A 23,587-nucleotide genomic window follows, 5' to 3' on the forward strand; every position below is an offset into this window, starting at 1 on the left:
TTGGTTGGTACTAACTGCTCTTGACAAGTGAGAGGAGATGCATTAGGGTGTTTCCATCTGTCCCACCTCATTATTGATTGCCTAGTGGAGGCACCCACCTTGGAGAAGAAGGTCCTCTGTACTCTTCCATAACCCAGAGTAAAGCCCAAAGCCTTTGAACCTCTCTAGGGTCATTGTTCAACATCTGGACTATGTATCAGGGTAGGAAATCTATTTCTTAAAATTGAGTTAACTTCCAATTAAAACATAGGCCTTGACTGTGTTTCCATTTTTCCTATTATGAAGCAGAAGAGGTTTGAGGTGTCATGGTAATAATGGCAATGAAAATAATCAGCATGTATTTGGTGCTTAGTATGTGTCAGGCTCAGTGTTAGTGTTTCATGATCTGTTTTATGAAACTTTATCTCATCAGAAACCTTTTTTCATTGTGTTTGTAAACATAAAAGGATATGTTCTGAAGCACATGATGGTAAGAAATGGCAGTTTTGTTCAGGAATCCCTTCACAAATTTCTTAACCAATGTCATTGGTCTTTGAACTCTTTTTCCCTTAGCTATTCACAAACGTTTTGGTCTAGCTCTCTCTCCTCTCAACTCCTCTGATTTCTTTCCTTTCATTCTCATGGATGGGACAGTATGGTCAGTAGCATCACAGGGTTAGAAGAGAAGGAGTTCACTTTTGGACAAACGGGTGAATCTGGGGAAGTCTCATTCCCAAATGATGCATTTAGGCTATGTATGGTGTTTGTGTAGGTACATTCTTTGGAAACGAGAGATTCCCTAAGAGAGAGAGAGAGTCATGAGTGTTATTTTTAGCTGGAACATTGCTGTCAGCTGTAAACATGCTTGAACTCCAGTTGGTCTTTGCCACCTATGTGCTTTGAGTGTACTTTCTAGAGGCTACGATAGGCTGGTCAACTATCTTTTAAAACTTATCCACCTGTCACCTTTAATGGGCAGCTTGCCTTCTTAAGTTCCAGATGGTGTTTCGGCTGCTAGGAAGTTGAAACTTTATGTTAAAATGCTCTTGCTGTTTGAAACTTTCACCTTCTTACAGTGTGTTTTTCCTCTAGGCAAGGTCACTCTGAAGGCTTTTTGCTTTCACAACCTTCTAATCTGACTATAAATGGATTCTTCACAGTTGTTATCTTCCCCTTCATAGCATACATCTGTATGCTGTTTGCATGCATGTAGTATTGGTTCAGCTGTTCATTATCTGCATGACCCTGGGCTTTCTAAGTCTCCCTGGGTTCGTTCCCCCTTCTGAAAGTGAGGAGCTGGACCAAGCACTTGCCATGGCCCTTTGCAGATTTAGTGGCCTTCTGCCCATCCTGACCCACAACCCCTGAGGACTCTAGCCTAGGCCTTGTCAGCACATGACCTGAGGGCAACCTGCTTCAATCACTCACTGCATTAGCAGTCCCACATTTTAAATAGGACAAAGTACCCTGTTCCCTTCCCTGCCACAGAAAATGGTATGATAGTTAATGAGGAAAAATGTTTGCAAAGCGCTTGGGAGCTCCTTAAAGGAAAACGCTCTCTATAATTATTAAGGTGCTGTGTTGGTAGAGCGTAGGTATTTCAAGAACTGTCTTACTAAATGGGGCTTATTTTCAGATTAATCAGGCAGCCACAACTTTCATTTATACGTATGTGTGGATTTGAAACAGTATCACTCAGTAGAAATGTTAATATTTTTCTTTCTTGTTATTTTCCTCCATATTGCTTATAGGGACCCCAAAAGGGCTTTCAACATTATATGTGAAACAGATGAGGTCTGCTAATTGTTGCTTTCAATGTGGAGAACTGAAGAGTTAAGATGAGTGGAAGTGGATGGCTTTTCAGGTCTGAGCTTATAGCCAGGAATGGCAAGTCCATCGTTGCGTTAGGAAGAGACACGAAGTCCAAAGCAGACACTAGAATTATAACATAAGGGAGGAGGTCATATAAGCTCTTTCACTTTAAACCGCTCCATTTTGGGCTATACAGATGTGGGAGTCAGATATGAATTCCATTTCCTTGGCTGAGTGACTTGGGTATGTTACTTAACCTCTATAAGCCTCAGTTTCCTTATCTGTAACTTGAGAATAATACAGTAAGTATCTGTCTTATGAAGGTATTTTGAAAATTAAAGAGATAAAGCACTTAGCACAGATCATCTGAAGGCAAAAAATCAACTGTTCTTTTCAGTAGAAAGGAACTGATGATAAATGAAACCAACTGAGAAATAACTTGCATTACACGGGGAAGCCAACTCAGGATTTAAAAAAAACCAACTTTCAGATAATCAATAAAGCAAGTAATTATATTACAGCTATGTGATTCTGAGTTAAGGGTATAGTCTGCTCTCAGTTACATATGCTAATCAAAGCAGCGGTACTATGAATGAAATATTAGTAAGTAGCTCTGACAGAGGGGTTCTGAGCAGGTGACAACTGAGCTCTGGAGCCCAAGATAACAGCACAGCAAGGGGATAAACTAAAGGGGCAGCAGTGTCCTTTACAATTCCAACGGTGTGGAGGGAGTGGCCAATGCAGATACTTCTCTCCAGTTTTTGATGCCTGTTCTCTAAAGAGCCTCTTTTCAACTCCTTCTCGTGGACCAGCACTGACACTCTACCAAGACTGACAAGTTAGGAAGAAAAAAAAGAAGAGACATCTTGTTAGGTTTGTAGATACAGAGGGCCTGCCCAAAGTTCAAGTAAAAGATATCCGACTGGGCTGAGACACCCCAACTCTGAATAGTGACTTCTGTAGTGGGGGGCTCAGCAAGAACCCACTAATTCTGCTGATTCTTTCTCATTCTAATCAGGCTTCTCCTGGCTTGCAGAAAGTACAGTGAATGCTGTTGGTGGGATGTTTTTCAGAAGCACTGTTTCCACCTGTCTCTCCCATTCTCTTGGTCTCTCCATCATCTGCTCTAGCACAACTCCCTCCTCTTCAGGTGAGTCTGGTGAGGGGCCAGAAAACTAAGACTGGGAGCTTGGGGAGAAGGCAGGTAGCAGGGAAGGAAGAGGAAAGTATGGGTTGGGGAAGGTGGCCGCCGGCGAGGAAAGCAGAAGGAGTCCCTGAATGGAGAATGTCAAGGTGGGAACAGAAAATGGGAAAGGTTCAGTGGCAAGAATGGAGGGGTGCTCACACAAAGTCGCAGAGAGCTTTCACTGGCTGAAGAGTCTGCTCTCCACTGGAGAGGTCTAGTTGAAGGGAGGCCTAAGCCCCCGAGATATGGCTGGGGTGACTCCCTGCCAGCCTTTCTCCAGTGCTGAGGGTGTGATCCTGGGGGCCAGTGTGGACTGTGGGGCCAACTGGGAGGAGGGATTGCCTACTGGGGGACATGCTGCATTCATACAACATCTGCGGCTTCAGGGACAACTAACATGTTTCCGTGTGAGGCAGAATTTTGAAGATCTCAGGGAACTTCATCTACGTTACTTAACTTTTCTTACACGTTTATGAGTGGGGTAGACATGAATGTCCCCAGAAGATGGCATCTCCATTAGAGAGGTTATCCAACAAGTCAGTAACAAATGAGAGGATGATACCAGCCTCGCCAGATTATCACCTCCTCCTCCTGTTAACGATTTCCTGTGCTCTGGATTCTGCTGCAAGATGTATGATGTTACTATAACATATATGTTCTTAAATGGCTTTGATGATTTTACCGTATTTATGGTTAAATGCTTTCTCAGAAATAATGTTATTTGATTCTTAGATCAACCATGTAAAGTAAATATTATTAAGATCTATATATTTTGTGGAAAAAACATTAAGGCTCAGATTGACTATGGAGCTTATTTAAAGTCACTCAGAGTGGTCAAACCAAGGCTTTCTTACTTCACATCATATACGTGTTGAGTGCTCCACTGGCTTGATATAAATAATAGCCCAAATTCTGGATGAGGATTATCACATTATTATCTTGATCCCAGTATTTTTATACTATTTCTGACATTCTTATGTTACTACCATTCCTATATCTTTTTATATCAAATTCATGGCTGAAATAGCTGAGCTTCTCAAGGTAACAAACAAAATTATCACCTAGGTAGAGGACACTAATGGACCAAAAACAGTCACCAATAAATGGGCTGTTGATAGTATGATTCAGAAAAAAGCCCAAACATCTACCATTGTTAGTAAAGAAAACACAAGTAGAAATGCAGATACAATAAATTCTCCAGCAAATAAAAAAAGAAAAAGAAAGAAAGAGAAATTTAAGTCTTGCTAGAAAATAATGCATTTATGTGTAAGTCCCTTGAGTTAAATTCTCCTGGAAAGCCCACATTTCTGAACATTCATTCACTTACTCACTCAAAAGGTATTTGTTAAGCAACTACATATGCTAGACTGTATTCATATATAGATTTTATTTATTTATTTATTTATTTATTTTTAATTTTTTTTTTGTTTTTAGGTAGGCTCCATGCTGGGCGTGGAGCCCAACGTGGGGCTTGAACTCACGACCCTGAGATCAAGACCTTGGAGTTGGACGCTTAACCGACTGAGCTACTCAGGCACCCCCATATATAGATTTTAAAGCAAAAAGTCCTAAGATTGGGTCTTAAAAGAGAGTTCTACCTTAGTATTGCGAGATAAAATGCATGACACCCAGTTAAATCTTTCAGAAAAACAATGAATAATATTTTAGTCTAAGAATGGCACAAATACTGCATGGGACATACTTAGGCTAAAAATACACTTGTTTATCCAAAATTCAAATTTAACTGGACATCCTGTATTTTTGTTTGCTAAGTTTGGCAAGCCTCTACCTGGTGGTATATAAATCCTCCAATGCCATCCTGGTTATTTGATTCATTTCACTTATCAAATATTTACTGAATGTTTATTATGTGTAAGATATTATGCTAGGTATATTGAAGTATAAGATACTTACCTATCTATCTGTCTATTTATCTATCATCTATCTACCTATCACTTGTTTCTGGCTCACGAGTTCACATTATAATGGGGAGGTGTAGAGATAACCATGTAATGACAGTACCCGTTGGTACTTTAAAGTGCCTGAAGGTGAACATTTGCTGTGGTACTTGTGCAGTTTGAGACTTAGCTTACCTCTCGTTCATGAGGTATTTGCCTCCATAATATAATTTATCCACTATAAAATCCAGCTGTTATTTTCAACTGGTTTTCTTCTTCCAAATGCATAGGTTCTTCTGAGTGGAATTTTAGAGAACAATGTTATGTAACAAAAGCCACCTGATGCCAGCCTTGTCATCGCCCAGCCTTCTAGGGAAATGATTCCCAACCTACTGTGAATCAGGGCTCATTGAAACAACAGATTGGTGGGCGCCATCACAGTGTTTCTGATTCAGGTCTGGATGGGCCTGAGAATTTGTATGCTGACCGTATGGGGATCACGCCGTGAGGACTACTGCTCCAGGGTTATCTTAGAATTTTCCCTATTGCTTGCCTTCCGTATCCACATTGACACCAAAGCTTGCCCTTCTCTGTCCTCTATCTATCCTTCCATTCCCATTCCTTTGACTTGTTTTTCCTCTTGAGGGGAGGGGGCATAGAGGAGCCTGCTTGGTTCCATGACAGGATGGTTTGTGTCATCTGTTTTTCTCTGATTCTCTTATTTTCAAATACGTCCTTAACTCTTGGTTTCGTATCTCACAACTTTTATGAAGCTGTAGTAAAGTGAACTTGAGACACTCCTAGGAGAAATGGAGTACCACTGTGGCTTGTTTGGGAGGAGATAGAGTGGTTAGGTGAGAGATACTCTTTTACTCTTAAAAAAATCATTAAGGAGTGAAAAAAAAATGCTGATGTTATGAAGGAAGTTCAGGGGAAACCCAAGAAGTATCACGTGGCTTCAGTGTTTGAATTCCATAGAGGAAGGAAATTTGTCAAGAGCTTATTATTCAGAGATATGCGATACAGCAAAGAAAGTCAATGTCTCTTGGGTGGAGGGGGCTCAGGTAATAATGACGATGGGTTTTTTTTAAACATTAACTAGTACTTTACCTTTTATAAAAAGCTCTTTTTTAAAAGATTTTATTTATTTATTTGACACAGAGAGAGAGAGACAGCGAGAGAGGGAACACAAGCAGGGGGAGTGGGAGGGGAAGAAGGAGGCTTTCCGCTGAGCAGGGAGTCAGCTGGATGCGGGGCCTATCCCAGGACCCTGAGATCATGACCTGAGCCGAAGGCACACGCTTAATGACTGAGCCACCCAGGTGCCCCTATGAAAAGCTCTTAAATGCACCATACCTTTACAGCTACTCAAAAGGCAGGAAAATTATTATTTCCATTATAAACACAAGAAACTGAGGGTTATAAAATTAAGTGATTTGCTTAAGGCCACACAGCCAATTAAAGGGACCAAAACTGAACTCAAATAATCGAACTGTAGTATAACTGTCTTTCACTTATGTCCCCACTCTAAGTTTCAGTGTTATAATCATTATGGAATATGCTTTACAGCCAAGGGCTTTCTGGTTCTCTACCGCGGAGCTCAGCTCCAAAGTCAATACAACAGACTACTTATTTGTTTCAAACACTTCCTTTCAGTGAATATGTGGATCATTAACACAGAGCTCCACAGAATTTTATTTGGAGTCCAAGTCTCAGAATAGATTCTCTGCAGTTGTGGATAGTAAGTACTATTGACATTAAAGTTGGAGTAACTGAAATGCAAATCTAGGTAGTATGCATAATAGCCATGATACAGAGAACCCAAATGTCTTTCCTTTTAGCTCTATCAAGCTACTGTTTCTTAGTAAGATTCTTTTAGATTAGGTTATCCGTAAGAATACCAAAGCCATCCCTACTCTTCCCAGTATCCGTGGTACTTTCTAGAATCTTTTTAGACTGACATTTAGACTTTTTGCTCTGGCTTTTTATCACTTCCACTGGGCTCTTGTGAAGTTGGGAGGCCCTGTTTTTTTTTATGTTTTCCTAAGAAATTGGAGAGAACTTTGTTTTGAAATGGAGGCTGCAATGAATCCAGGTCCTGAATTACTTCCATATGTTCAGGCTGTCTTGCCTTTTGAAAAATCTAGACCAATTGTTCTTTCACTTTGTTAGGTTATGGACTCCTTCAGCTAGACAAAAGTCTTGATAGACAGATGGCCCTTCCAAATTGCCACTGCCAAATAATTCAGGGTGAATGGGAAGACTTCCACTTCTTTTAAATGAGGTGCTCAAGTGATATCTGTGTATTCTTCATTGTTCCCAGATGTGGCCATGTTATACACACCTATACAAAACCTTCATAGTATATTAGAGATCTGAAGGCTACACTTTGAGCATAACTCAGATTTATAAAATGACTTTACTTGTAGCTTTTGTATCTATGATGTCTAAATGTACAAACCCATTGCTGTTTTTTTCATGGGCAAATCTAGTTATTTGGGTTAACCACAGAATTCTTTAGTGAATCCATTGGATGAATGTGTTCATATAGCAAAAAGACAATTTTTGATAGTGCCCTGAAAATTTTGTGTTGCAAATTTAAAGCCTTATTTCAATATGTGATCTCATAGAGTATGTGAATTTTATTTCCACTAGGTCTACTAGAAGAGATGCACAGGGGTGGCGGGGGGGCAGGGGGTGGAGAATAGAAATGTTTATGGATCCAAGACCAGTGAAGTGAACTTTGGCTAACAAGACACTTTGGCTAAAAGAGACACTGGTCTCTTTTTCCTCCCTAATCTTTAATTTGATGGTTTATATGACAACTATTCAGAAGAAGAAAGGAGAAACTAAGTGAGAGCACTCTGTAAACCATAACGTGCCACATAACTAGAAATATTACTATTTGATCAATTTACCAAATAATGATGATACCCATACCACATAGAAAATTGCCCTTGATTGATCTCGGGTTATCAATGCATTCACATTTACCCTAAATAAACATAGTGACTTACCACTACCTGATTTTCTTCCTAAATTCAGTAGTGAGTTACTATGTTGATTTGGAGTTGTGAAAACTGTCATTCTTAAGAACAACTGATTCAGTGTCTGTTATTTTCTTTCCTTTCTATTTACCAACTTAAATTTATCTGCCTTATGTCCTATCCCCTAGATTCCTGCTAGCTGATCTGAGAAACAAGGTTGCTCAGAGGAACTAATCTGTTTTCATGTATTGTAATTCTACTATGTAACTTTCTCTGGCAACTTATTTGTCATTTAACAGGGGTGTTCTGGAACCAGAGGTACACCAGAAGAGGGACTCATGATAGGAATTTCAAATACGGTGATCATCACTGGGGTAGGTATTTTCAGATATGAGAGAATCTATGTGAAATCATATCGTATGTATGGTCACTTATATGGAGGAGCATCTGTGAAGTACTCACTTCTATGTCTGTCCTGTTATTGAGCTGGAAAAGGGCACTAGCTGTGAGATCAGGAGATCTTAGCTCTAGAATCACAGAATCCAGAGATGAAACACCATCACACCCCACTACTCATCTAATGATCGAGGCCCCTCTACATCATCCCTATGAAATGATCATCCACTCTCTCCTGGAACACCTCTAATTATAGAAACTCAGTCCCTTTGGAGGCTGTCTACCCCATCTTAGAGCAGCTCAGACTGTTAACAAACCTTTTCTTTTATTTAGTTGAAAGAATCTCCTTTATAGTTTTCAATCATTGGTCCAGTTCTACCTTTTGAAGCCAAACAGAACAAGCTTAATGTTTCTCTCCTAACCATTTAAATAAAGCTAACTGTGCTAATGTTAGCTACCATTTATAGAGTGCTGATGATGCGCCAGGAGTTGTTTTAAGAGTTTCATATATTAATTCACTTATTCTTGAAAACGACACTCTAAGAAGGATGTATTACTGTTATTCCCATTATATAGACAAGGAAACAAGTGTAGAAAGATTAAGTTATTTTCTCAAGGTGACAAAGTTCAGTAGTGGCTAAGTCTGATTTCAAACCTGGGCAACGTAGCTCCAGAGCTCCAGCTTAACTACTACATATGCTGCCCCAGAAGCTCAAATACTTGGATGTTATATGATGCTCTGAGTCTTTTTTTTTTGCAGGTTGAACAGCCCTCGGACCTTCAACCATGATATGCCATGGTTTTGCATTCCTTCATCATCCTAATTATACTTCTCTATGTCCCAGTCTATTGTCTTTTTAAAAGGTTAGTGCCCAGACCAGACTGTGGTCTCTAGATGTTGAAAATAAGAGAAAAAGCAATAGAAAATAGAGTGAGTCTATCACTTCTCCATTTCGGGGACCACAAATGCAGCATAAGCTTGCATCAGCCTTGTTGCGGCCTCTTCAAGCTGATGGTTCATACAGAACTTACTACAGACTGAAACTCTCATCCCTGTTCTGCCTCTATGACTTTGGTCTGTAAAATGAAGTGACTGGAGTATATACTCTCCAAGGACATTTCCAGTTGTAAACACCTAGAATCAAAGACCGTATTACAAAGTTCCATGTATGTAAGGGATATTGTGCCCGCAAATTCCTTGTCAGACTTTTTCCCATTTGGCCCTTCTCCACTGGGTTTCTGTGATTTTGTATTTTGGTGGCAGATGCTGCACGCCTACAATGGGGGTATTGTTGGGGCTTCTAGAAGATGGCTGGCAGTGGGGTCTCCTTCAAATCTGGAAGATGTCTCCAAACCTTCCCTTGTACTTGCCGTCCTGCCCCTCCCTTCCTACAGCCCCCTCGTACCCACGGCCTGCTTCCGGGCCTCCAGAGGGGCCTGCACACTCACCTGTGTGTACGAACATGTGCTTGACGTAGTTCTGTTTGGCGGTGAAAGTCTTGTTGCAGAGAGTGCACTCGTAAGGCTTTTTTTCGCCCTGCCCACTGGCTGTGCTGTGGCCTGCGGTTGGGGCCAGGGGCTGTGGCGCTGGCAGCTGTGCAGTAAAGGTTGACAGGCCAGGCTGGGACACTGTCACAAACTGGGTCTGCTGGCCTGCCAGGGGCTGTGGCAGGCTGAAGAGGAAAGGCTTGGGGCCACTGCCCGCGGGCTGGGTAGTGAAGAGGGCCGGCAGGTAGGTGTTGCCGGCTGTGCCAATGACCTGTGTGTTGCTGGTCAAGGTCAGAGGCATCCTCAAGTTGCTGGTGAGGGTTTCTGTCTGGCGTAAGTAGAGCTGGGTACTTGGCAATGGCTGCCCGATGGACGTGTTGACCGAAGGCTGCTGCAGGACGCTCTTGTCGGAGCTGTTGCTGACAGTGATGACCGTGTTGTCCATCTCCACCTCGTTGCTTCTTTCCGGGGAGGAGGCACCTGTCTCTAGCTGGTGCGGCTGTGGGCCACCCTCGGCAGGAGCTTCCGTGGCCTGCTCGGCTTGGGCAGGTTCGGCCTGGCCATCCCGCGCCGCCCCGGGCCCGAACTGCTGCTCCACCGAGTCAGGCTCGGTGCCTATGGAGGAACTGACGCCGGAGTCGAAGCTTTCGCCCTTGGGCTCACTCTCAGTGCCCTCCGCTTGGTCGGTGTCTTCCGTGCACTCCTCGGATTCGTTGCGCTCCAGGATCTGCACCCTTTGCTGCCCATAGTAGTCGTAATCGTCCTCCATCTCCTGCTTAATGTGGATGTTGCCCACCAGGGTCTGGATGCGCACGGGCCGGGGCTGCTTACGGCAGTGTGTGGTTTCGGGGGTGGTGGACAGGTAGCGCTCCATCTGCTGAGAGCGCTCGTGGATGCGCGTGATCCAGCTGGGGTCTTCCATGTGGTGGTCACGCGGCAGGCCGAGTGCAGTCTCATGGTGGCTGACCACCGCACCGCTGTAGAAGGAGCGCTCCCCGCTGCCGTTCTGCATGGAGCATGCGTAGAGCGCCGAGTAGATCCTGTCCACGCTGTGCTGCGGGTGGCTCTGTAGGTAGCCCGACTCGGTGTCGCTGCTCTGGCCCGATGTGCCTGACTCGGGGGTGCCCCGTGGCGTGTCCTGGCCTGAGTCCTGGATCCCCGGGAACACATCGCCCACGTTCTGCGACACGATGCGCGTGCACTCATCGATGACTGTTTTGATCTGCAGGATGCTGGCGGCCGTGAGGATCTGCAGGGCTTCCGACTGCGAGACGCGCAGCACGCCGCTGTACATAAAGTCAATGAGCTTTTGCACCGACTGCACCGACACCACGGACGGGATCTCGATGTCGCTGTAGCCCAGCAGCAGCTTGTCCTGGAAGAAGGGGCTGCCGGCTGCCAGCACGCAGCGGTGTGCGCGCAGCATGCTCCCGTGGATGCGCACCGTCACGTCACAGAAGTGGCCACGGTTGCGCTGCTCGTTGAGGGTCTCGAGCACGGAATTGCTGAAGTTGTGAAGGTTGATGCTGTGAATGCGCTCGGTCATCCCCTTGCAACTGATGTCACCTGCACGGTGGCAAGACAGACACAAGACAGCGTGTGTGGGTCAGAGCTAGCTGACTGCATTCCTAACACCCAGGTCTCAGGTGGGTCACGCTCATGGCTCCTGGAAGCACCCCCACCCCCGACCTTGCAGACACCAGCGGGCTCTGTGGTGAGATGGACATGCTTTGCACAGGGATCGGGCTGCGGGTATGATGGCCTATGGGAACGAGGTCTTGGATTTGGCTCCAACAATACCCCGGCTATTTTGGGTACTGAATCCCTATTAATGCCCTAGAGCTTCAGCCAGGGTTGCCAGTTGAAGTAGGACAGCCTAATAAACAGATGGGTCTTTTGCCTGCTCTTCCTACGACTGCAGCACATAAGACCTGAGAAACAAGTGGAAGACTGGTTCTCCTGGAACGCTCTATCTCTACTTTAGACAGGTTGAAGCCGAGGTCCTTTGGGAAAGCTTACATTTTCCCCAGTTTTTCAGAGTTCCTGATTTTATTCATAGCAACAATATTAATAGTTTAAAAAATAAACTCCTTTCCTATTTATTACTTTATATGTATATTTCTCAATCCACACCATGTATGCAAAAACCCTTGGAAAATGCAATCCAGACTAAGATATCCCCCAAACAGCTGCCTCCACGTTTTCCACTTGAGGGACAGGCTCTAGGATGCTGTCTGCTGGCTAAAAGGGTGCTCACCCACTGCCTTCTGTATCTACACACTCTTGTCATCTCCAACGACCTGTCTGAGGACTTTCTAAAGTGGTCGTATGTGACATGGGTCGTTTTCTGCATTTCCTGAAGCTTAACAAGGAAGGAATGTTCAAAAGGTGGGAGATGGCGGCACTGAACTGGGAGACTATAATACACCAGGTGATCACATTTAGTGTTCAAACTGGGCACGTCTGAGAGTGAAAGGGAGCACTGTTGATAATTAGGTGAGGACAGCAGGAGTAAACCAGGGATGGGCTGTGTGATCCCCCTAGGCAATACTGTGTTCTATGCACTTGCTACAGGGAAGTATCAAACGGCTCCCAGTGAGAAGACAGCAGTCAGCTACGTGGAGGCTGTCCATAGCCTGACCCACTGCCACCCTTATACCCCGGGCTCTGCAGACAAGGGATAACGGTTACATTTGGATCACAGATTGAGAATTAAAATGGGTGGCAAGAACACTAAGGCTTAGGGCTTTCCTATTTTTCTACCTTACTTCTCAAATGGCTCTGAAGAATCCCTCTCTCCGAACCATTCTTCATTTATATTCCCCATTCTTGCCTTCACAACTGAATAATCAGCTCGAGAGAGGCCAAGTAAGTGGGCTTTCACAACCAGGTAGCCCAAGCACTGATTGCTGGCCTGTGACCAGGATCCCCATGTCTTGTGAGAAGTAGCCCCCAAAGGTAATGACCTGAAGATGGGAGGAATGCCCACATCCTCAGGTTCTTTCTCCTCTGCCTTAGGAGAGAGGACCGGTTCAGGAAAGTCTGAGCTCCACCAGCTCTACCTCGCTGCACTCAATCTCCTCATGCTGCCTGAGCTCTGTCGGTGTGACCGCATCCTTTTACATACTCATTTATTTCCTTTGTTCCCATCTTTACATTTAGTCGGCCTCACATATATCCAGTTAACTTAATACATGCCTAGAGGCTCTATATTCACTTTCAGTCATAGGATTTGCACTGATTTTTACATAGGAGATTTCCTTTTTGTCCTGACTTCCATTAGGTCTGTGATGTGCCGAAAATATTGCATTGGGCTCCAGTTTCTACTTTTTTCACTGTTGTAAAAACAAATTGTCATTGCCAGATTAAAGAATCATGGTGAATCCTCTCTAACTGTGTTAATACAAAGTACAACCCCAGAGGAAGGTCCCAATAACCCAGGAAGACATTCAGGACATCAGTCAGCAGTCCAAATTCTAAGTCCTTGCTGAGTGCCCCATGCACAGAGAGCACTATAACAACAAGAGCAAACATTCCTTTTTTTAATGCTTACTATGTATTACCAGATTATTTCATTTAATCATCATAGCAACTCTTATCACATAGGTATTATTATAATTTTAAAGATTTTACTTATTTATTTGGCACAGAGAGAGAGAGAGAGAGAGTGCACTAGCAGGGGGAGTGGCAGAGGGAGAGGAAGAAGCAGGCTCCCCACTAAGCAGGGAGCCCAACCTAGGGCTCGATCCCAGGACCCTGGGATCATGACCTGAGCCCAAGGCAGATGCTTAACCGACTGAGCCACGCAGGAGCCCCACGTAGGTAGTATTATTATCCCCATTTAAAATGAGGAAACTGAGGCCGTACAAATTAAGAAACTCGCTCAAGGCCTCATAGGCAATGGGTGGTAGAGCCGGCATTTGAACTCAGTGGTCTGGCTCTAGAGTTTTCACTCTTACCTGCTTCATTGTATTGCATGCTTTGCCCTAAATGAAGTCTGGCCCTTGGGTGTCCATAAGTCCACTGTAAAGCTCTATGAAAAAGTCTGTTCAGTATGTTCTCCAGCTGCTTCTACACCTACCCTTGAATTAGCATGGTGTTCATATTTCTAGGCCTTGGGACGTCAACATAGTCTTAGTAAATCTAACGTAAAGACATCTTTTTTTTTTTTTTTTTAAGTTTACAAATGGAACAATGCAAGAGAGAAAACATCGTGTCCTGGCACTAAAATGTAGAGTTTTCAGATATGGTTTTACTATCACTAAAGTTTTTTTTTATTTAAGTAAAACAGTAAGCACTAAAAGTGGATGAGTCTGATAAAATCACTATCTCTGAGGAGGATGGATTTATTAAGTAACTTTTTTCCACACAGGTGAAAACACTCTTTAAACACATATTTGCTCTTAGCACCAGTCACAGCAATATCACTAGATTTGTCATTTATGAAGAGTTGTCTTCCTTATGATAACTCTGGGAAGAAACTCTACAAGTATCCTAATACTATCCATGTAGCATTTCACAGTGTACAAAACTCTTGCACATACAACATCTTAGTCTTTCCTTAAAAGCATCCTATATGTTCTTAGGACAAGTCCTATTATTATTATTTGATGTAAGAAAAGGTTGAGGCTATCAAAGTGTTTAAGTGACTTACCCTAAGTTTTACACAGCTAGTAAGAGGCAGGGTTGGGATTAGAACCCACACCCCTGGATGCCTTTTTTTTTTTTTTTTTCACTCCGTAACACTGGATTGCTGAAGAATGAAACTCAGATTGCCTAAAGATCTAAGGCCATCCTAATCCTCAGGACATACAAGAAAAGATAAAAACACTGAAAGTGATGATAGAGGTTGCTTTAGAGAGGGAAATGGTCAAGCAAAAGGTGTCCACATACTACACACACTCATACACACACGCACACACCACAATCTCATGAGAAAAATTCAAAGTGCTTGTTTGACTGAACTGGCTGAGTCTATCTAAACAATCAGGTAACCCTATAGAGATAACCACAAAAAATTGTGAAATGGTCTGAATTATGATTACTGCAGTAATGTCACCAACTCCATTAAAAACCACAGAGACAAACTCAAACCTGCACACATGTACAACCTGACCCGGCAAGCCTAGTTGGATTTTTATAGACACAATTTTTAAACATCTCCCTGAGTACACTGGTCCCACACTGCAGCGAGCAGCCATGAAAGGCTGAATGGGCTTTGCTGATACGGGTTCAGATGCGATGGGGGACCCTGCCTCTCCATTCAGGCGTGCCTGGTTCCTCCCTCACACAATGCTGAAGCAATTCTTTCCCAGGCTTTCTTTTATATTTAACACTAATACAGTGGGAAAAAGGTTTCTGCCACAGCAAGGCAATGTCCAGGCTTTTGTGAAGCAGTTCCTTTCATCCAATGGGCATTAATGTATAGATTCCAATGGAATAAATCTGAAATACTCTACTGTAGAAGATTTGTTCCCCATTGAAAACAAATCTTGATTAGATGGTTATTCAGGGACTGTATAGGAAGGAATGGTGTGAAAATGCTAACTCCATTCTTTCCTAGATTGGCACTGAATAGGCATTTGGGCTATTCAAAAAAAAAAAAAAGAAAGAAAGAAAAAAAAAAAGAAAGAAAACACCAACCACTCCCTCAACTCTACAAAACCATACAACTTTACAAAGATTATGTATATTTGGGGACGCCACCTCACCCAAAAAATACCCCCACGGTGGTGTGAACATAGAACTGATGAGATAAAATGAAAAGAGTGATAAAAATGGTTCTCTGTGTGTTTAAAAATAATAACCGGCCTCCTTTCCACTAGAGTAAAAATATAGAGTCAGCCTGAGATGGTATTCACTAGAAACACGCAAGGAACCCTACCACCGAGAGTGGTCATGTATTCTGAATGACTGTGTTCTGTGAGCAAGCACAACACTGATGGGGCTGCAGTGGGGTGAGGACCGAAGGGAAAATCGGCTCATGGTGAAAGAGGTGATGGGGTGCCTGGCTCCGCCTGATAGGAACCCAGCTCCTGCCTGTCTCTTAAACTGCCGGTGTCCGGGGATAGGACTTAGCACGAGAATAAAAAACTGCTTGTGTGCAGGGGGAAAATGAACACGAAAGGAAACATCAGGCAATACAATCTCCTTTAATTAGGTGGGAAATCCAGTCCTTCCTCAGCCCGGATATACAAAATGAGACCAGGGCAAGGGTGAGGTGCTACCGAGGGAGATGGGAATCTGACGTCCCTGTGATTTGGGAGGAAACACCAGCTCTCAAATTAAAACCCACATGAATTCCGGTCAAGTCAACACGTCTAAGTCAAATGGCAGGGCCGAAAAGCCCTGGAGCTTTCAATCTGGGCCACCAGGCTCACATGAGGTAAGTGGGTCAGCTCATGAACTAGGGCTGGGGTGGCCAGGCCTCCGCAGCCCCATCTCTCATATCACACTCTTTCCCACATCGCACGTTGATGCCTTTACCGTGTTGAGGTTGCCCTTTCATATGTTAGGGGATTAGTGATGGTCCTAAGCTACTGTGTGTTGGTGCTACTTACCAAGCTGGTCACGCTAGGAAAGACCCATTCCTCTCCTGAGGAAGCAGGGATGCATGTGGCTACTCAGGTCCCTTCCTCCCCAAATCTACATCTGTTGCCCCTGCCAAGGCCAAGACCTCAGTCATGTCCACTTCACCTATATGCTCACCTAATTGCTTAGCCTCTGCATGACAGGAGGCTAGAGCTTGCTCATTCACGGCTTTCACCATCGGAAGCACCTGGCCTGACACATGCTTTCTATCTCACTGGCATTTTCACAATCTCTGTGAGACAGGGAAACTGAAGGACTCCAGAAAAACCTGCTTTTTGCTCCCTTTCCTGCTTCTATTCTTGCTAGGACCTGCACCCCTGCCCTACATGTGCCTTAATGTATGTCCCCCTTATAAGGGACAAGGAGTTGGTGATTTCTTTGGAGTCTCCCAGCACAACAGATAGCATCTAAGGAGTGACCAGGCAAGGCCATCATGTGCGTATTCCAGACCACTGGTGCTAGACATCTCGACATGGCCCAAGACCCCCAGGATCCAGGGAATAAGTGACTTATGGTGGACACCTGAACTCTGTCCTTGTTCTGACCAGTTCCTGGATGCCTCAGAGGCATCAGACTACGATCGTCAGTAAGAAGCCCCCAGACCCAAAGCAAAGACAAGACTCCCTCCTTTCCTTTCTGAGTCTCCCAGACACACCGACTGTACCTGTACTCTCTCTATACCTTCAATTAACTTTGCTTTCACCTCCTTCTGGCTTGCATTTGATTTCTATCCTGAGCGCAGCCAGGGACCCTCTTGGCTGATCTTGCGGGACTGCCTCTGGTCCATGAACCGGCCCGCCAGCATCATTTGGAGGGTGGCTGGGGGCACTGGGGAAATCACTTACACAAGCGGAAGGTGGCAGGCAGGACAAGACTCTTCCTCTTACCCTGGCTCCATACTCCTAGCACAGCCCAGCTGTCCTTGTCACTGGAGGTGGACCATGGCAGGGTCATCAGCCTGCGGGAAGGAGAGCTGCACTGCCTTATGCACCGTACCCCTCCTGGGTGTAAAAGGGGTGTTTGGGCTGTCTCCCGGTGGTGAGACTTGACCTCTATCTTCCCGATCGCCTAAGCCCAAGGTACAGGAACTATTAGAGGCTGTTTTCTTTGTTTCCCTTCTTTTCTTTCTAACCATTGGTAACATAATAGTTCTCATAAAACATAAATCAATTGTTCAGCTTTCAGAAATTTGACTTTTAAGCATATTTCCTGGAAGACACCACCTATGAACGTTGGGAAGTCTGTATATACTTTTGTAGTCACTGCTTATTATTTTAGGTGGACAGAAAGAGTCAACTTCCTAACTTGCTTAAAGTGTTTACAACACCATTCTATTTATGATCTCAGTACTGTAGTTGGGTATGTCTTTCCTATTCCTTGAACTTCCATTCAGACGTCTGCCTCAGAATTTTCATTCATTCTAGAGTACAGTTTAAGTGTCGAAGGTTCCTTAGGAAGCGTATGTATGGGCTTTAGGGGTATCCCTATTTTTTCACAAATGGGCATGTTCCTACTTTCATAGGGATAATATGGTCAGTGACTTTCATTAGAATCTCAAAGAGGTCTGTGTTCCTCCCCAAATTAAGATGCATGAATTGAGAATCCAGTATCTCTCCTTAGGCTGCTCTTAACTACTCTGGGTAATCAGAGCCTCTGAAACCGATGGTGCCTTCATGCCTGCATCTGATGTAGCATGCCGGGAGCCTGGTACTTCCCATTTACTTTAGTTATGTGATCAACTCGACAGTCCTAGCCAAAGTGCAGCAGTTACCTTTCTGAAGAGAATGACTTAAAAATAAAAAGAGGATTGAAAAGGAAGAGAGAAAGAAGAGAACAGAAATGATAAAGTACTATGCTAGCTGAGATCTGGAGACAGAGCTAGATAGTTGGACAGTCGGTGAGGCCAAACACAGGTCTTTATCAGGGTGGATCCCCTTCAACGGTTAACACAAATCCATGGAAGAACTAGGAACCATCCTTTAATGTTTTTTGACTGTGAAAAATGAGATATTGCAGTATAAATAAATACAAACTTAACATGCACTTCTTTTCTTTCTTCTTCTTCTTCTTTTTTAAGTAAATATGTACTTCTAATCTAGCCAACAAGATAGACTTCACCTGAAAGCTCTGTGGTACGTCAAACTGGTGGTTGGCTTTTCTTTCTTTCTCTTTCTCCCTTCTTTCCTTCCTCTCTTCCTCCCTCCCCCTCTCTCCTTCCTTCCTTCCTTCCTTCCTTCCTTCCTTCCTTCCTTCCCTCCCTCCCTCTCTCTCTTCCTTCCTTCTTCCCTCCCTCCCTCCCTTCCTTCCTCCCTCCCTCCCTTCTTTCCTTCAGCTACACCATTAAGTTTTCCGAAGCTTCAAGTATGGAGAACAACGGGGCAAAATTGTGAAGTAGGAACACATTTGCCCTGTGATCTTCAGGCCCATCCCCAAATCTGGATCAAGCCTTCATTCCTGTTGTCCTTCCCCTCTCTTCCCTCTACCAAAAAGTAAGAGCTTTACATTTTGTCTGAAGGATAAGAAGAGACTGATAATACTGGTGGGATTTTCAGGGCCAAAGGAAAAGTCCCAGGGAAGCCCTTTTACTCAGCTCTGGAGGTTCTCACAGTCTCCCCTCAGATAGCCCAGGCCTTTGGCTTGCTTGATTCCACATTCATTCTGCTGTTACCTCCAAGAAGGGACTGAGAAATGCCTGACTATGCATCTAACATTGCAAATACAACGGACTGATATATGAAGTTGTTTGGGTCATTTGAATTTTCACCAATTTATGAGTGAAACATTTACTGAGAATACCCTTGTGTAAATGGATCCATAAGGCCATAGATGATCTGAAATCTCAAACAGTGGAAGAAATTCATCCATAAGGACCTTTGATATTTGAAACGTATATTAATCAATCAGCTTCTCTCAGACCTCGGTGCCCAGGAAAACCTGGTTCTACTTTTATCTTTGTGGACCCTGTGAAAATCATACCTGGAGCTCAGAATCAAAATTTAGGTTGCATTTTCACATTTTGCAATGATATGGGACCTCATGGTATGCTTTTGTAAGTAAAATTTACCCCCTAGCCTCATTCAAGTGTCAATTCCTTATTTTACTCAATGCTGATTTCTTTTTTATAGTTATGTATACTTTCCTACATATTTACTAATGTATTGAATATCCTTTTAAGCCAACTGAAATCCCTTTAGTTATGAGGTAAGGATATAATCAAACAATCAGGAAGTAATTGAACATCAACGTTATGGAACCCATTCTAAATATAAGTTAAAACTTCAGCTTCGGGTATTATCAAGCTACATGCTTTATGAATTTCTATACTTTGAGCATCTGATTCCAGCGGCATAAAACACTGAATGTTCAAACACCTTCTTTATTCTCTTATAGTACAGCTTGTGAAAGCTAAGTTTTAACTCTGGGGACAAAGGCATTGGACAGCTATAATTCTAGATAACATTCTGAAAGACACCTATGCTCTCATTCTGAAGCTGAAATGAAATGGCTTCTTCTTGAGGAGGGAGGACCTGCTGGGACTAAGGAGGAAAGTCAATGAAATCTGAGGATGATGCCTTTAAATCCTCTTATATCATAAACCTTTTGAGACACCTTTTAGGAGTTTGATTTTTTTTATAAAGCTCTTTCCTTACAAATTTAGCTGCTGCCCTATTGTAACCTTTTCTTTTGTTCACTAAATCTGGGGAACAAAAACACAGAGATGCTGCACCCGTGGATGATACAAAAATGAACAAAGGGACCTACTTAAATTCACAGTGAAAGTATGCAGTTTGAACTTGGCTTTGGGTAGGCCTTAAAGAAGGATCTTTATATTCAAATGTATAGTTAATAAGTTTGGTCCTTTTTTTCTGCTTCAAAAGAAATTATAAATTTAAAAAGTGTTTATATTAAAACCAGCATCTTCTTACTTACGAATCTGTTCTTCTTTTGATCTCTATATCATCATATACTTAATTTAAAGGAAAAATAAAGTTTTATCTTTAGTGAGTTCAAAGATCCAGCATAACTCCCAGGATTTGGAAAATATCAACTGGTGTAAGGGTATAGTTATATAAGAAATTAATTTTTCGACTTTGGGAAAACTTTAACCTGCACTTCAACAAGTGAGAAAACAGAACCCCATCGTGTCATTTTTAAAAAAGCTATTTTACTAAAATAATCACAGAGCTTCCCGGTCCACGGAACTTCCTTTGGGCCTCTGTTGCTGCACTGTTTTGAAACTGCTTTTGAAGCAGTTCTTGAGATTTATGCTCAGATGTTCTCTTTGCTTATGTCTTCCCAGAAAAAACAAGTTCCAATGTGACAACTGGTTTTCAAGCATAGTTTGTCGGTAGAAGGGGGCTACATTATTTCTCTATAGAGGGCGTGGGCTTGAGCCATGATAGATTGTTTTACCGAGAAAAATGAAGGCCTTCTAGCTCAAAGCAACAAGGGAAAGCCAGGGGAAAAGGTAAATTTGTTTTGCTGGATTACTAGTTAAGTGAGAAGCACAGAGGTAGTTTGATGTGGGCTAGTTTAAGACAAGTAGCTGAAACTACATCTCAGTAGCCCACCTAGGGTGATCATCATAAAACCAGGCACAGGATTTCCTTAAGAAAGAATAACACATAAGTCCTTTTGGCTCCTGGTAAGATGAAGAAGATCCTAGATAAATGTTGTTGGAACTCAAAACCTTGGGAGACATTGGTAAGTAAATGAAGTAGAAGGCATACTTCAAAATTATTCTAATAAGGAACAAGATATTTCATCTTTACTGTGTTCTTTATATGTTCTTTCATATAATATTTTTATATTATTTACATGTCATAGGAGAAAAGATATTAAGCTGTAAGAGAGTATTCTATAGCTACAGGTAACATTCTAATGATCTCATCTTACTTCACTGGGTTGATCTTATTTTCTCATTTTCCCAAATGAAATCTCTGCACTAATATTAGAAGTTGGACATTTTGCCATCCCTTGCATTTGTTAATTCTCTTCTGCTGACTTTGTCCTGAGTTCTGAAATACTGTGCTTTCGTTACTTACTAAACCTTATGTACCATTTGAGAACCCTATTCAAAGTTCTTTCTTCTCTGTGGAGCCTTCTTCCATTGCTGGAGTCCACCCCGAGTTCTCTCTTTTCTCAGTTCCAACTGGTTGGTGAGGTAATAGAGTGAAACATTAATTTCTGTTTTGGTCTTTTTTTCCCCCCATTAAACAAGAAAACTTTCATAACAGTAAGGCAATTAAGAAAGGCTGAGCTTGTACACAGTTCTGGGCTCCCTTGCCGCAGGAAGCTGTGGCCTCAGAGTCCGAATCAGAAGTTAGGCCTTAAAGACAAGGCCCCAGGACAGAGGGCTCTATTTTTGGAATCTAGGCCCTCTAAGGCGAATTCAGCTAGGCCCTTTCTAGCTTAATTGTGAGGTGAGGAGGGTGAGGCTGGTGCTTTGGAGTTACACTGAGGTGGCTTGGCAGGGGAGAAAAAGAATCAACTACCCCTCAAATGGGGAAACTAATAAAGTTTGAAGTCTCTGCTTACACACAGCTCTAGTTGGGGGTAATTTCTTGGTACACTTCTGGAGGCTGGACATAAAAAGATACTGCCTTGAGAGGAACAGTGATGGTCTTGGGGCAAGGACCACTGTGAGGGGCCTCTCGAAACCCAGCTAAGGCAAATCTGAACTTCTTACGCATGTACCACATAATTCAGTACATTATTGATTATTGTCTCTTTTCATTTGTGCTTGTCTATGTCTACAAGAAGAGTCCAAGCTTCCCGCAGGCTAGTACTTTACCTTGTTATAACTACAGCTACAACTACTGATTATTGGACCCTTCACGCTGCCCAACACGTTTCTTTACATTGAGGAGGTCCTAACTGAGTATTTGTTAGGTCAGGTCTCCATTGAACTTCCCAAACATGCTGGCAGTGTAGCTGGGAATTTCCAGTGGCACCTTTTCTCTGAGGTATGTCTGCATGTAATAGTCCCATACCTTCCTCTGAGGTATGTCTGCATGTGGTAGTCCCAGGGGGTCTTTCTGTCTTGAAGTTCTGTGTAATGCTCTTCCCCTCTCCTTTACTATCTACTGCCTCTCATCAGGGAATAATAGTCATAGTTCTATTTTCAGTATGAATTTAAGGTCTAAAGCAGTGGGCTTTTTTATGTGTTCACTGAGTTTCTCACAAACTGTGCTCACGCATTTATGGTTTCTGACACAGGCCTTAGTGTCCCCAACTCCTGGATTCCATTTCTCCCAAGAGACAGCTCATTAGGTCCTCCTGTCAGCTGAGGAGTCAATGCAGCTCAAAGCAGAGCCAATACCTTATAATCCAAAGTGAGAAGAGACAACCAAGCTCTGATGTGATATAAAAATGATCAGGCCAAACTCCCACCACTCTTGCCTAACTTAGGGAAGCTAAACTGCTTGCTCGCAGATGTTACAGAGATATCTGTCATCAGCTTTGATAACTGGGTATGTATTTTTGCATAAACAATGTCGGAGGGAGATTGTTTAGAATATTTTCACTTGGTGGCCACTGGGTGTCCTCATTTACAAAGTAAATAAGTAAATACACACTATTTACTGTAGGTCACCAGAGGGAATAAGACACTAGGTTTCTCTTTGGCCTTTCACATACTGGGTATAAATGTATTATTGAACTTAGAGCCAGGTCAGATATGGGTACTGTTTATAAATGCTCAGGTAAAATTGGTAAGGTTTACAACCAAAGTAACTTTTGCAGGTTGTAGACAGAATTTATAAGGCCATTTCCTCAACAGAGGGGACTGTGATCCAGCTATTTGTTTGAAAATTGGCATGGGATTTTGACTATCTGTGTAGAAAGCCAGGAGAGAGGAGCAGAGAAGATCTTAATTTATTCTTTAAAAGAAAAGAGAACACCAAATATCTCCATGGGATATTTGTTAGATTCTGTTTTTATCTCAACTTCTCTGAAAACCAATTAAAAATAATAATGAGAGAGACAAAACAGGTCCTTTTCCTGGAAACCTAACATAATGAGGAAAAACAGTACATTGAGCAGGGTCATATAGTGATTCTGAATCATTTCAAATTTAAAGACAAAGAACTAAGTTATTTCTTTGTGGACCAGTTATCCTACCTGTAACATGAAGATGCATTTGCTTCACAGGGATGTAGTAGGGGAAATAAAACAAAATACGGAGGCACGTTGGGTTCTTAGGAAGAGAAGCTATACCTGACAGATCTTAGGGCAGTACTAACATTCTA

General features: G+C 42.9%; 1 protein-coding gene across 11 annotated transcripts in view; it reads right to left on the bottom strand.

Moving 5' to 3' along the window:
* The window catches only part of ZBTB20 (zinc finger and BTB domain containing 20), a 307,719-nt gene that overhangs the window by 25,971 nt on the left and 258,161 nt on the right, over positions 1-23,587 (bottom strand). For all 11 annotated transcript variants that reach the window (XM_054504191.2, XM_045902906.3, XM_064593295.1 and 8 more), the window contains one exon: positions 9,708-11,312. In XM_054504191.2, the coding sequence (XP_054360166.1) occupies positions 9,708-11,312 (1,605 nt within the window). The remainder of the gene's footprint in view (positions 1-9,707; positions 11,313-23,587) is intronic.

The sequence above is a fragment of the Mirounga angustirostris genome, unplaced genomic scaffold, assembly GCF_029215605.1.
Source record: "Mirounga angustirostris isolate CCGP_5_RB_7025 unplaced genomic scaffold, mMirAng1.0.hap1 SCAF_1, whole genome shotgun sequence".
Classification (NCBI taxonomy): Eukaryota; Metazoa; Chordata; class Mammalia; order Carnivora; family Phocidae; genus Mirounga; species Mirounga angustirostris.